The following is a 15,240-nucleotide window of genomic DNA, read 5'->3' as shown; positions in this document are numbered from 1 at the left end:
TTGGCGTGTGTTGCTGAGGCTTCAAACGGTGCTAGGAACCGCTGGAAGAGAAACGCTAGGCCAGACTGAAAAGCCTGAGACAAAGAAGGTTCGGGAGAAGATCAGGTAACTTCACAATGAGCGACTGCGGGAATGAGAGCGGGGGACACGACACGGATGTCCCGGGCTCCCACAGAAAGGGAGCGGGCGGCCACGCGGGGCAGGAGGAGGCGCTCTGGGCGGAGGCCGAGGGCGGGCTGGGGCAGAGGGCGGGCCGGGCCGGGCCGGGCCGGCGGAGCAGGAAGGCAAAGGGGCAGCGGCAGAGCGCACCGGGCCGCCATGGTGCTGGTGGTGGTGATGGGCGTCAGCGGCTCGGGGAAGTAGGTACCGGGCGGGGGCGGAGCAGCGGCGGTGCCGGCGGTGCGGATCCGGATCCGGGTCCGGGTCCGGGTCCGGGTCTGGGTGCAGGTGCGGTGCGTAACCGGCCCTTTGTGCTTCCCCGCAGGACGACGGTCGGGTCGCGGCTGGCAGAGAAGGTAGGAGCGTGTGGGAGCCGCCGCCTCGGAGGCGTGCCGGGGCGGGCAGGCCCCTCCCAGCGCCGGGCCCACGGCCTTCGCCTGCGCTGCTGGTCCCCCGAGCCGCGTTCGGCCGGCGCAGGGTCGTCTGCACCCACTTTGGCTCAGTGCCGTGATGCAACAGCTGTGGCTGTTACCAAGCTGCCATAGTGTTATGGTTTTATTTGCTAATCATTAATTTGCTATGAACGGTGATTCATACTGTGGTGCAAGAAGCCTGTAATTTCTTAGGTGTCGCTTTTGTAAATTCTGAAGTCATTGTTACCTACCTGATCTAGCTGAACCATCCATAATTAATTTATTTTTTTCTTAGTTGGGATGGAAATTCTACGATGCAGACGATTATCATCCTCTCGAGAATAAGAAGAAAATGGCAGAAGGGATACCACTAAATGATGAGGTACATTGGATAAGCACTGAAAAAACTGTCGTCCACGCATTTATCTCTGTAACTTCATGCACATCTTGTTGACATAGATTGTAGTTTACTATGTAAACTAGTCTGACTGTAAACACAGGTCTGAATTTGGTAAGGTGAGGGAGGCTTATTGTGTCAAAAAAGATTCTGTGTAAAAAAGTAGTTTATCAAATGCTTGTCAGCTCACAAGTGGTATGCAGATGTTTCAGGATTTGTGAGGAATCTCCCCCTCTACAGTCCACACACAGAGCTGCAGTTTTGGATTAGAATCATAGAATCTTAGAATATCCTGAGTTGGAAGGGACCCACAAGAACCACAGAATCCATCATGTGGGCCTGCACAAGAAAACTCCAAAAATCTGTTACCTTTCTCTGAAATCACTTTTCATCATTTATCACCACTCTTGGTTAACTTGGGAGGTCCTAGATGGCTGGAGGTTGGCCAGTGTGGTCCATCTGCAGGAAGGGTTGGAAGGAGGATTCAGGGAGCTGCATGCCTGTAAGTCTGGCCTCAGTGTCATGGAAGGTTATGGAACAGATTGAGTACATCACATAGCACATGCAGGACAACCAGCACATCAGGCCCAGACAGCAGGGGTTTGGGAAAGGTAACTTTACCTCCTTCTATATCCAGGTGAACTAAGGGATGAGGGAAAGGCTGTGGATATGTCTCCCTGGATGTTAGTAAAGCCTTTGATGCCATTTCTGAAAGCATCCTCCTTGAGAAACTGGCTTCCCATGTCTAGGATGAGTGTACCGTTTGCTGGTTAAAAACTGGCTGGTGGTCAGGCCCAGAGGGTGTTGGTGAATGGAGCTACAGCTGATGGTCAGTCACTGGGTTTCCCCAGGGATCAGCGTCATGGCAGATCCTGGTTAACATCTTTATTAATGATATGGAGGGGATTGACTGCATTCAGTAAGTCTGCAGGTTACACCAATTTGGATGGAAGTGCTGATCTGCTCTAGGGTGGGAAGGCTCTGCAGAAGGATCCAGACAGGCTGGATCAATGGGCTGAGGCCAATCATACAATTTTCGACAAGGTGAAGTGCCAGGTCCTGCCCTTGGGTCACAACAGCCCCAGGCAAGACTATAGCCTTGGGGCAGAAAGGCTGGAAAGCTGTCCAGCAGAAAAGGGCCTGGGAGTGCTGGTCAGCAGCAGGTGAACATGAGCCAGCACTCTCAGATGGCCAAGAAGGCCAATGGCATCCTGGCCTCTCTTAGCAACAGTGTGGCCAGCAAAACCAGGGAAGCAATTGTTCTCCTGTACCTGTACCTTACCTTCGTGAGACCACACCTTGAGTGCTGTGTTCAGTTCTGAGCCCCCTAATTCAGGAAGGTCACTGAGGTGCTGGAGTCAATCCAGAGGAGGGAAACAAGGCTGGTGAAGGGTCTGGAGCACAAGTCCTGTGAGGAGTGGCTGAGGCAACCGGGGGTATTTTTACCCTGGAGAAAAAGAGACTCAGGGGAGACCTTATCAGTCTCTACCAGAAAGGAGGTTGTGGTGAGATGGGAGTCAGCTTCTTCTCCCCGGTAACAAGGAATAGGACCAGGGAAAATCGTCTCAGGTTGTGCCAGGGGAGATTCAAGTTGACTGTTAGGAAAAATGTCATCACTGAAAGAGTGGCTAAGCATTGGAACTGGCTGCTCAGAAAAGTGGTGGAGTCACCATCCCTAGAAGTGTTTTAAAAAAAACAAGTAGACACTTAATGCTATGGTTTAATTAGAATGGTGGTATTCAGTCAAAGGTTGGACTGGATGATCTTGAAGGTCTTTTCCAAGCCTAATGATTCTATGATTCTGAATTGCAGCATGTGCCTGAGAGCACTGACTAAATGCTTTGGAACTTAGTCAGGCTGGTGCGGTGACTACTTCCCTGGGGAGCCTGTTCCAGTGCACAGCCACCCTCTGGGGTGGGGCCTTTTTCTAACAGCCAATGTAAACCTCCCTGACACAACTTCAGGCCATTCCCTCAGGTCCTGTCAGTTGTCACCATGGAGCCGAGATCAGTGCCTGCCCCTCCTCTTCCCCTCACAATGAATTTATAACTGCAGTGAGGTCTGTCCTCAGTCTCCTCCAGACTGCACAGACCAAGTGACTTCAGCCACTCCTCACACAGCTTCCTCTCACAGCCCCTCAGCATCCTCAAGGTCCTCCTTTGGATGCTCTCTAATATATTTATATTCTTCTTAAATTATGACACCCAAAACTGCAGACAGGACTCCACGTGAGGCCACCCTAGTGCCGAGCAGAGCAGGACAGTCCCCTCCCTTGAGGGGCAGGCAATGCTTGAAGTACTAATAGCTTAATGGCACAGCTTGAAAAAAGGGGTTTTCCATTTACCATCAATTAGGACAGTGGTTTACAGTTAAAGCCACTTTTCCTGTACAGAATCAGGAAGAATTTTAAAAGTTCATGTCCACTAGTTCTAGAGAAATCTATACTTATGAATGTAGGTAAAGACTTTTAAATAAAGAATATAAACTAAACAATCCTGGTGAATATATGAAATCAATTGAAAACCATACAGAGCTTAGAAACAGGGCAAGACACAGTAAGTGAATCTTTTGAAAAAGACTTTGAGAATTTAGCTGTAATAGAAAAATTTTGCAGAGCTCCTACCCTTTTTTTTTTTTGTAAGGTTTCCACTTTTTTATTTTTAGTCCCTCAAATCTTTTGGGAGATGTCCTTAGCCAATTTAGACTGAAAAAAATATTCTAGATTCTGGTTAAAAACTTGGATCTTTCACTAGTGGTTGGAAGCCTGTATAAGCATTGTACACTTGAATGACTAAACCATTGGTACATGGTGCAGGAAGAAAGCATTTCTTCTGGAAAATGAGAAGTGCAAAATTAAGGAGGCCTTCTTGAATGCCAAGGAGAAGTTACTGTGTAATGACAGCAACAAAAAATAGTTGCATTTATTTGTCTGTGTTGTTGTTTGTTGTGCTCACTCAACAGTACTAGCACTGAAAGATTAAATGGGAGCAGTTGCTTAGTTTTCAGGCATGACAAGTTTGTGGCAGCTTAAAATTTCAGATTAAGCAAGCATCTGATCAATCACTCCTGTTTGCCTTAGTAATGGGCAAAAGTTTTGAGAAACTGTGGTTGTGGTTACATTTATTTGTGAGTGCTACTGACATAAATATAATTATTGCAGATAACTAAATTTAGAACTGTTTCTGAAAGCTTCAACTTGTATCGAAAAATGGGGATTAGGTGTGTGTATGACACTATATCAGGGAAAAGGATTAACAGCTCTGGCTGTACATTTGAATAGTATAATAGAAGCAAGAGATAAGTTGCCTGTCCTTCAGAGGTGCATTCTACACTTGCATACATATTACTTCCATCATATACTTGCAGGGACCTGTAATATAAAAAATACTATTTCACTAAAAGCATCTTATTCATAATACGCCTAGCACTTCTTATTAGCCTTCAGGCAGTGGTAGCAAATCTATATAGGAAGAAAGAGATTCAAAACGGAACTTGCTGTACAGTTTAATGCTAATTTTTACCTCTAGTCAGATACCTGAGATGCTGAAGCAGTTGTTTCAAGTTAATTTCTGAAGAATTTTTAACTAACTTGTTTTCTTTCTAGGACAGGATTCCTTGGCTTTGCACATTGCATGACATACTAAGGAGGTAAGAGAATATCTAATTTCAAAAAGTTTTAGTTAAAGACAGAAGTACCAGATGTGTTTTTCCCCACTGCATTGCAAAGCAGAAGTGGTAGTGCAAAGAAATGCTGCAGGTAGTAAGCCATTCTATTTTTACTAATCTAAACTGCCATAGTAATTGCTGATGGTGAGCTAATCCTTGAGAAGTAAAGTGACAAATTGTTGCCAATGATGGGTTGTTTTTCTACTATCTGTGTAAAAATAATTTCAAGGATCTAGTTTATTAATAAGCCTGACATTAACTACTTACAAAGAACATAACCACAAAATACATTAATAACCGCAGTAGGATAAAATACTCTTATTTTGAATAAGATACAGTGTCAAGTTTGTTTGCTTGAGTGTACTCTGCTCATTTGCAGATCATACCAAAATGGGAGGAGTAACTGATGCAGAGGGACCTTGAAAGGCTGTAGAAACGGATTGGTAGGAACCTTTTCAAAATGCAAAATCTTGCCCCCGGGAAGGTACTACCCCAGGCACTGGTACAGACACTAAGGGGCACTCAGCTGGAAAGCAGCAGAAAAGGGCCTGAGGGAGTTACGGTGGACAGCCCCAGCTGGGCATATGCCAGCAAATGTGCTCTTCTGGCAAGGCAGGCCAGCAAAATCCTGAATCCTGGGCTATATTAGACCATGTATTGTTAGCAGGTCAAAGGAGGTGATTCTTCCCCTCTCCTTTTGCACGGAACTGCTGCATCAGTTCTGGGCTCCTCATTATGAGCGAGGTATGGACATACTGGAGAGCATCCAACAACGATGAGGGGACTGGAGTATGTCCCAAACAAGGAAAAGGTTGGTAAGGCAGGGACTGTTTGGACAGGCTTTACACTTGCTTGTGCACATTAGCTGAGCCTACCTCCTTGGAGCATGGGTTAATTCACTGAGAAATTTGTCTGGATTGATTTGCTGGGTCCATTACTTTATGTTATATGATAGCTCAGTGCCACCACCCAGTTCTGGAAACTTACAAAATCAACTATATTTTAAAAGAGCCTAATGCAATGTTTAATTATTAGTATTTATTAGTAGCTGAGGCTGTCAGTGACTTACCTAGGTGATAATGGTAGGTGTTAGAAGTTCTTACTTCCCTTTGAACCAAAATCTGATGACCATAGAATGATTTTTAAATAGGTTTATACCTGATCTTAATTTTATTATAGAATATATTTTCTTAGGCAGGAATTTTATTCACTCTTCATAGACACAACTAATTCTGGATTTGCTTTTTGGTGGAACAGACACACCCAGAGTTAAATGCTTTAAGAAACCTTGTCAGCAGAAAATATCTGCAAAGCATTCACTGACCTGCAATCACTTGTTTTATCTGAAGTGAGTATATATACAATGCTGCCAGTAAGTTGCAGGAAACATAAATTACAGTTAAATCCAAGACAGTGACAACAGGTGTTGAAAATACTGTGTATTTAAGAACAGTGGTCTGTATTGTTTATCAGCCACTTACCTTCAGAGAGCATAGTACAGTAATTTTACCAGTAATGGATAGGTGTTTCTCTGGATATTTAGTTCCTGTTCTCAGCAATTAAGGAAATTATCTTGACACTTTCTTGTGCTAGAATTGAATTTAATTTAGGAAAGAATGGTGGCTAATAGACAAGGTGCCTAAGATTGAGATTTTACCAGAAGGTTGGCTAGGTTGACCTCACTTTGAAATCACGTCTTTACCTGGACTAGAAATTTGGTTTCAAAATCCTATCAAAATTACTCAAATACCACTGTCAATATGCCAGTACTCCCATGGCTGTCCTTCTTGGGGAGCTAGGGCTTGTATACCTTGTTCAGCAGAACTAACAAGCCATTTTTGTGGTACCCCATGTAGATATGTACATGTATGTACAGGTTTTTGTTTTTTTATCTTTTTGATAGAGAAGACACATCTAGACAAGATACAATTCTGGCCTGTTCTGCACTGAAAAAGATGTACAGGCGTGTGTTAATTAGTGGAGCATCTGCAATTGAAACCAACCAGCCAGAGCAACCAAGAGAAAAACCAGCACTGAAGATTCTCTTTGTTCACTTGGATGGACCTATGGACATCATTGCTGGCCGCTTGGAGAAGCGGAGAGGTCATTTTATGCCACTTGAACTTCTCAAGTCTCAGTTTGATACTCTAGAGCCACCTAGTGCACCAGAAAACTTCATTACTGTCAGTCTAGAAAAATCTCTCCCAGAAACAGTGCTAGAGATTGAGAAAGCCATTCTTCAGAGTGAGGCTTTGATGGAGTAATTTTCTGAATTGACACATATAGAAATTCCCTGAAAGACAGCAAGGCTATGAGACAAGATTTTAATTATTAACTTGATTATTAAATCAAACCAACTTATTGTTAAGAGCTGATTTACTACTAATTTTTTTATCATGGCTCTGTAAAAGACATATAAGATGTAATTGGCAAGAACTGTTAACTTTTTAAGCCCTTCACTCTCTGAAGTTAAAATTCTCATTTTAGTAAGCCTACTTTTGAAAATCCTGGGCAAGAATCACACAGAATAATTTATTTTCTTAATTTTAATATTTACTCTGTCAGACACCGAGATGCGGACATCTGCTATTACAAGATTAAATAATTTACAGCTTTGTTAAAAATAACATAATTTTCCTAGAAGAGGCAGAAACATGGATGATTGTTTGAGTGTGAGAAACAGAGGCCTCTCTGAGTTCCTCAAAATGCAGGGTTTGAATTAAAGCCTTTACAGAAATTAAAATATATTAAGCTACACAGACATGAAATGGAGCTGTAAGCTTAAGTTTTAAGTATGTAAGTAAGTAAGTTTAAGTAAGTAAAAATATGTTTTAAGTGCCTTAAGGAGCAAAAGCACTCGAATCTGGTGTTAAAAACAAGCTTCAAAAAAACGCTTCAGTGAGAGCTCGAAAACATAGTTCTAGACACAATAAAAATATAGTAAGAATATTGCTTACGTTCTTCAGATAGAACAGATAGGCCATATATGCAAGTTATGCTTAAACTTCTGTACTATAGAACTAGAATTCTAATAGGTTTAGAAGAAATGCTTCAGGTTCGTGGTTTTAGGTCACTGGGTAATTTGTAAACAAAAATCCGTGTATTGGAGTGAGAGCTCTCTCATTGTCTCTCTCCTCTCTCGTCACTGCCCTCATCATCGCCTGGAAGAAGACAGGAGCTGCTGCTGCAACTTCGGCCCTCCCAGGGCCTTGCACCAGGAACTGCTTCTGTTTCTAATCAGGACTTGACCTCTTATTCGGGGCTCTAGGCTGAAGCTTTTAGCACAGAATTTAACACTTGGGACTCTGTCTTTTGAGACTGATGTGCCTTTTACAATAAACAACTTTACAGCGACTAACAACTGCTCTGCTCTCTTGAAGAACTAAACCCATCACAATATTGACACATGATGAAGTTCCATACATGACACTACCCTGTCTCACTGCCGGATTTTCAAGTTGTAGTTCTGTGTCTGTATCCTTGTTGACCTCACCAGAACACTGATGACTTCATGAGAATTTTTCTGATCTCTTACTGTATACATTGACCACCAAGCTGAAAAATGTGCGAAAAAAAAGGTAGTGGTGATGATGCAATATTCAAAATTTAATTGAATTAAAAGCTTTAGAAATAAAAGTGGCATCCTACTGCCTCTGATCTTAGTGCTTTCATGTACAAAGTGTACGCATCTCAGTCAAGCGTGACTCAACCAGTGATTTAAAGTACTGAATGCAAGATTGATAGACATTTCTTTCTTTCTGAAAACTTATTCTTTCACAGTTGGACCTTCTCCTTCCCTTCCCAATGCTGGTGGGCACCTCAGTGCATGTCAATGCAGTTGCTTTAAAGCTTCTGATTAAACTATCCCTAATACATATTCTTCTCATCTTTTTTGATGAAGAATTTTTTTTTATTCCTGGGATGATAGATGAATTCCTGTAGAAGAACACCTCATGTTTTAAAGCATCTTTAGTGCAATTTTTACCTGGGTAAGTAGTTGAAAAACATTAATCATGGCTCTCACTATGTATGAAAACAGTAAGGGCTTTGTGGTTTATGAGGCAAAATAGTGTGCTTAAATTAGCGCAATAAATGGGCATTATCTTATTGAAAGCAACAATTTTTAGACATAGAGTTGGGATTTTTGGCATTAACCTACCCAGAAACTGTGTTTTCCTGTTATTTGTGACCTGAAGGGAGAATACCAGACAGTTCTAGTTTTAGTCTGTTGCTGTACACTACAAGGTGCTCTCACCTCAGAGGCTGTTTCTTCCAAAAACTAGGGTGCAAGTTTAAGACACAGAGGCAAAGTTAAGTGCAAGAGACAGGATGTCTGTATGCTACTTAATGCCCTCAAGTGTCAGAGCCCCCTTCAGACTATCAGATCTGTACAAATTTTGTAGCTATGAAAATCACAGACACAGCACCCTCTTGTGGCACCTCTGCTGTTAACGACGTCTTCATCTTTTCCAATACATCATTTTACAGTTGACTGATGTACCCATTATTAAATACAGATTTATGCTTACCTTCTTTCACACACAATAAAGCCATACCAGCACATTGTACAGCAGCTGCATCCTGTCACACACAGACCTTTAAATAATTTTTTTCTTAAAAGGGACATTTTTAAGTGTGAGTTGTGAGAAGGCCAGACTGATTTTCAGATCTATTTGTCTGTATAGAGTGCTCATGAAGTGGCTTCACCAACAGAAAATTGTACTCAACAGTTAAAAAAATTTGTAGAGTATTATGGAAGCAGCTTGGATTTTGGAAGGCTTCTAAACAAAGTAGTATGTTCGTACTTACAGACAGTTCATGCTTCTTCAAATTAGGGTATTTCTCCGTCTTTGCTTGTATGTTGGGAATATTTCTTTCTCCTACCCTTTTAATATACTTGCATTTTGCTTTTACTTAAAAGATACTGCGAAGAAGGTTGTTGTCAACATAATCAGTTGTCTGTTACCTGCTGTTCTGAAAGACAAAGCATTACTTCTGCTCACTTGTTTTCTGTACATTACAAATTGATAGATTAAGATGTGAATTATCCCAATATTAACCACATAAAACTACTCTCAGATTTTAATCAAGCTGTGCAAATGTGCAGTGAAGAAAAAGGTAGCAGAACAATCCCTGCCCAAACACAATCCTACAACATTTCATTTGTTTCATTTGGTTTCATTTGTTTTGGGTTTTGTGGGGTTTTTTTGTTTTGTTGTTGTTGTTGTTGTTTTAAGGGTTTATTTCTTGGTTTTGTTGTTGTTATTTTTAAACTAACACCATTCTGGGGATGTCATATTCAGGTTAGTTGGGCAGGATATTAATATTTAGTGTAACTTACCTGGATGCAAGTGCTCTGTGTCTATTTTGAAATGTATTTAGCAAATGCAGCCAAAACTGAGGAGGAAAAACACCTGGAGTTAGAAATTGCTTTCCCTATCTCTAAGCACAAATTATCTATGCAAGGCACATGCACTATACATCCTCACTAATTCGTGCTAAGCAGTTAGTAACATGCTGTGTAAATACTGTACCTACTACAGTATAAACATTTTCCAGTGCTAAAATGAGGAAATAAAATGAAATGCCAAACTGCACAAGTTATCTATACAGGCAAAGGAACAGACTAGCTGCCTGCCACCTCAACTATAAATTGATATGTGGGATTTTTTTTTTTAATTAATTATATTTATTTTATTATGCTAGGTTGTGGTATTGGGGGGGTGGGTGACTACAGGAGTGGCTTCTGTGAGAAGCTGCTGGAAGCTTCCTCCACCCCCTGTAGAACCAATCCCAGCTGGCTCCCAGACAGAGGAGCTGCTGGCCAAGGCTGGGCCTATCAGAAATGGTGGTTACACTCCTGTAATAGCAGATTTCAGAAGGGGGGAAAAAAGTGATTGTGCAGATGTAACTGCAGCCAGAAAAGAATGGAGTGAGAACATGTGAGAGGAACAACTCTGCAGGCACCGAGGTCAGTGCAGAAGGAGGAGGAGGAGCTGCTCCAGGCACCAGGGCTGAGACTCCCCTGCAGCCCCTGGTGCAGCAGCCCATGGTGAGGCAGCTGTGCCCCTGCAGCCACGGAGGTCCATGGGGAGGCAGAGATCACCTGCAGCTTGTGAAGGAGCCCCAGGCTGGAGCAGGTGGATGCCTGAGAGGAGGCTGTCACCCCGTGGAAAACCTGTGCTGGAGCAGGGTCCTGGCAGGGACCTGCATACCTGTGGAGAGAAGAGCCCATGCTGGAGCAGGTTTCCTGTAGGATGTGACCCTGTGGGGGACCCACACTAGAGCAGCCTGTCCTTAGGGACTGCACCTCATTAACAGTGCCCCCTGTTGCAGCAGTTTTTGGAAAACTGTTGCTCATGAGATGGACTAAGATGTTGGAGAAGTTAATGGAGAACTGTCTCCCATGGCAGGGACCCCATGATGCAGCAGGGGAACAACTCCTCTCCTTAAGCAGTGGCAGAAACAACTTGTGATGAACTGACCAGAACCCCATTCCCTGTTTCCCGCACTGATGGGGGACAGGAGGTAGAGCTAGGAAGGAGGGAGGAGTAGGGGGAAGGTGTTTTTAGGTCTTATTTTTACTCCTCATTATCCTGCTCTGATTTTGTTACCAATAAATTCAACTAATACCTCTAATTCCAGCCTGTTTTTCCCATGACAGTATTTGATGAGCCATCTCTCCCAGTCCTTATCTCAATCCATGAACTGTTTTTTATATTTTCTCTCCCCTATCCAGATGTAGATGGGAGAGATACAGTGGCTTTGGTGGGTGCCTGGCATCCAGCCAGGGTCAACCCAGTACAGGCAGTTACTGAACCAAGAGGAGAATTAGGCAGACCACCATCCTTTACGAAACTAGCCATCTTGCATTCATATTCCCAATAGTAAATGCACGCATTTTAAGTGTTTTAAATTTTATCTGTCAGTTCAGATTATCGTAACTTTTTGATTTTTTTCTTTTGGCATCAGTTCCTTTTTCTAGCAGGAGTTTGATGATCAGGCAAGGCAGTTTTGCAAATAATCCTGTCAGGTCACTTGATCCACAGCAGAGGAAAAGAAGAAAGCAGGAAAATGAAGAGACGACCTTCAGGCACACATGCCATTCTGGTCCAAAATACAAGCTGCAGATTTCAAATACAAGTTATCTACGTGCTCATCTGAAAGAAGAGGTAGATAATAACTCTGAAGAGAGAATTTTAAAGAGAGATGGATAAAGGGGTAAGGGGTAGAAGTTGGAAGGGGTGAACAAAGAAACATAACAAACTAAGTGTGGGTGTGTCTTGGTAAAAACTGTTCTCTTCCCCATATCACCCTTGCCCTTCCATCTTGGACTTTTTGGATGTCATGGACTGTATTCTCAAAAAGACCTGCCTACTGAGTGATGAGGGAGTCTTAACTTTTTTTAACCCAAGATCCCAGTAAGACACACTTAAGTAAAATTAGTTCCTTTAGTAGTTGTAGTAGTAGTAGTTTTCAAGTAGCAAAACTACTTGCTCTCTATCATTTCTTAGGAGAAGGTCCTGTAACCTCCCTCTGCCTGAAGGCCAGAATGAAACTAACAGAGGCAAGTCCTTGCTTGGGACAACAGGCAAGATGCCTCCTTGCCCATCTCACCCTCCCTTTAGGTGCCTCTCTGTACAATAGTTACAGATAAGGAAGGTCATGCAACAGATGATGAGGATGAAGGTCTCTCTCCACCAGAGGTGTTATCAAGGCCAGACATGCCTACAGCTCATAACATCAGTTCCATGAGGAAGAAAATAATTGTTGTAGTGGTAGATGGTTCCCTTCTAAGGGGAACAGAAGGTCCAACATGCTGGAAGGATACTCCCCTCAAGGAAGTTTACACACTCATGGGGTCAAGGTTAAGGACATAAGCAGGAAATTTCCCTGGTACAGTGCTCAGCCTACAATGCACTGCTGATCCTTCATAAGAGTGGTGATCAAAGCCACAATATGTAGTCAGTCCAAAGGCCATCAAAAGAGATTTCAAGGCCTTGGGACAACTGGTGAGGGAATCAGGGGCACGGGTTATTTTTTCCTCCATTCTTTCATGTGCGGGTAGTGATTGAAAGAAACAGATGGATCAAGTCTATTAACATGTGGCTCTGAGACTCATGTCACTGCCAAAATTTTGGGCTGACAATGGACAGCTAAGATAGCACCATTCTAGCTGGAATCAAATGTGATCAGAAGCATCATCTTTCTCAAAAGGCGAAGAGGGTCTTTGGTCAAGGGTTAGCAGAAGTCATTGATACAGCTTTAAACAATTTATGATTGGGAGAAGGGAGGTATCATCCTATTTAATAGTGATAAGCTGTGGAGTGACTTGCCATCCTGTTTCTATCAGTTAGGTGCCAGAGCCAGCAAGAGAAACCCGGTCTGGAGAAGGACTCCATGTCAGCAGAACACCTGGAGGGCAGGACAAAGGCATTCCAGCCACTCCAGAGTGAAAGTAATTTTCACTGGAGGGGCCCAACTTAAATGCCTCTATGCTAACACATCCAGCAAAGGGAATAAAGTAGAGTCATAGAGTCATATGCATACCTGCAGGTCAATGATCTTATTGGCATCATGGAAACATGGTGGCAACTCCTATGACTGGAGTGTTGGAATGGAAGGATAGTCTCCTCAGGAAGGACAGGCAGGGGAGACAAGGAAGAGGTGACCTTTCTGTCAGTGACTATCTGGAATGCATGGAGCTCCACCTGGAATGGACAACGAGCTAACTTAAAGCTTATGGGTGAGGATTAAAGGGAGGGCAAGCACAGGTAACTTTATAGTGGAAGCCTGCTACAGGCCACCTCCCCAGGAAGACCAAGCCAGTGAAGCCCTCCACAGGCATAGAAGAAAAACCTCACATTCACAAGCCCTGGTCCTCATGGGGGATTCCAACCACCACAACAGCCATTTGGAGGACCAGACTTAAGCACCCAAAGTATGTTTTGGCCCAAACATTATGACTATTTTGAAAGGGAAGTGTTCATTGGATTGAGAGGGTTCTGCAGAGGTGGGGCAGTCAGTGCTGTTCTTAGCCAACTTCCTTTTCCTTCCTAAGTTGTTAAGCTTGCAAGTCTGCCTTGAGACTCATGCTTAGTGCACCTGTGTCAAGAGAAGGGTCAAGTTCCAGACACCTCACTATAAACGGAGCTCCAGGACACCACAATCCACTAACTCCCTCATTTCCTGGAGGGCTCTAAATAAGATCCAGACCATCCACAGCAGCAGGACTAATGCAAGGACTAAGGACTGATTTTTTTTTTCTCTCTTTTCCATCTATTCTCTCCTGCTTTATCCCAGCAATCATATTCTACCACTTACTCAGTACCTGAAGTTTATTGTGAGATTTGGGAGCTAGTTTGGAAGTTTGTTGTAGAAGTCAAAGAGCTTGTTAAACAACACTTTTACAGCTGAATAGTGAGTTAATTTCTGGAGTTAAGGCTACTGTATAGACATGTGGACCTTGTTAAGACAGATGAGAATTTACAAGAGACATCACACACACTTCTAGGTTGTGACAACCCATTGGAGGCTCAGGACAGTAGAGCATATGTATACCAGAAGGTTCACTGATGAAAATTTCCCTCTCCAACTGATAAAGGAGCCAAATAGGAGAGATGCTAGGCTGGATCTTGTTCTCAAGCAACAAGGACCTGATGGGGAATGTGGAGCCCAAAGGCAGGCTGGGCTGCAGTGACCATGAAGTCTCAGTGGAGACTGAGAATGAGGAGAGTAAGAAGCAAGATACTACAAAGAACTTCAGAGGAGCTGAATTTAGCCTCTTGGAGGATCTCCTTGGTAGAAAACCATGAGGCAGAGCCCTAAATGTAGGGGGCTGGATGACATTCAAGGACTGTTTCCTCAAGGCTGAAGATTAATGCATCCCAACAAAGAAGAAATTAGAAAAGAATGCCAGGAGGCCTGTATGGATGAACAAGGAACCCCTGGACAAATCTGAAACACGAACGGGTAGCTTACAGAGCATTGAAACAGGGAAAAGTAACCTTGGAGTAGTACAGAGAAATTGTCCAAACAGCCAGGGAGATGAAATTATTGCTTTTGTTCTTATTATTAGTAAAATGACAGAGAGGAGTAAAACCCAAGAGAAACAAATGATACAAAGTACTGTGGCTCAGCACCCACTGACTGATACCCAGTCTGTTCCCATTACTAGCAAATGCTCCAGCCACGCTGCCCAAGTTGCAGAAGGTAAAAGCAGGGAGATGATAAGGAAAGCTAAAGCACTGACAGAGGTAAACCTGGCCAAGAACATCAAGGGTAACAAAAATCCTCTTTAGGTACATTAGCAGTAAAAGACTTGGGAAAATGTGGCTCCTTTCATGAGGGATTTGGAAGACCTGGTTACATAGGATATGGAGAAGGCTGAGGTACTCAATGACTTTTTGCCTCAGTCTTCACCAGCAAGTGCTCCAGTCACACTGCCCAAGTTGCAGAATGTGAGAACAGAGACTGGGAAAATGAACTGCCCTCTGCAGAAGATCAGGTTCAAGAACATCGAAGGAACCTGAAGGTGCTCAAGTCCATTAAACTGTCACAAAAGAGCAATAAAAGGCAAATTCATTTCAACTTTTGTTCTGCTAT

The 15,240-nt window shown here is 43.1% G+C and overlaps 1 protein-coding gene across 1 annotated transcript; it reads left to right on the top strand.

Annotated features, from left to right (window-relative positions):
* The first annotated feature begins 235 nt into the window (after nt 1-235).
* IDNK (IDNK gluconokinase) lies at nt 236-8,526 on the top strand. The gene is made up of 5 exons (XM_088156043.1): nt 236-359; nt 485-515; nt 868-954; nt 4,574-4,617; nt 6,539-8,526. Exons 1-5 carry the CDS (start codon nt 319-321, stop codon nt 6,897-6,899), a joined length of 564 nt encoding a protein of 187 aa, XP_088012169.1. The 5' UTR covers nt 236-318; the 3' UTR covers nt 6,900-8,526.
* The last annotated feature ends 6,714 nt before the right edge of the window (nt 8,527-15,240 follow it).

Source organism: Sturnus vulgaris, chromosome Z (genome assembly GCF_052056855.1).
Source record: "Sturnus vulgaris isolate bStuVul1 chromosome Z, bStuVul1.hap1, whole genome shotgun sequence".
NCBI classification, from domain to species: Eukaryota; Metazoa; Chordata; class Aves; order Passeriformes; family Sturnidae; genus Sturnus; species Sturnus vulgaris.
Note: the sequence above shows the minus strand (reverse complement) of the source record. Positions and strands in the feature narration are given on the sequence as shown.

Excerpts from the sequence above, each read along its gene's own strand:
- IDNK (XM_088156043.1), top strand. The coding sequence starts at position 319 with ATGGTGCTGGTGGTGGTGATGGGCGTCAGCGGCTCGGGGAA. Across the intron at positions 360-484 it reads GGCGTCAGCGGCTCGGGGAA|GACGACGGTCGGGTCGCGGC; the intron begins GTAGGTACCGGG and ends GCTTCCCCGCAG. Across the intron at positions 955-4,573 it reads GGATACCACTAAATGATGAG|GACAGGATTCCTTGGCTTTG; the intron begins GTACATTGGATA and ends TTTTCTTTCTAG.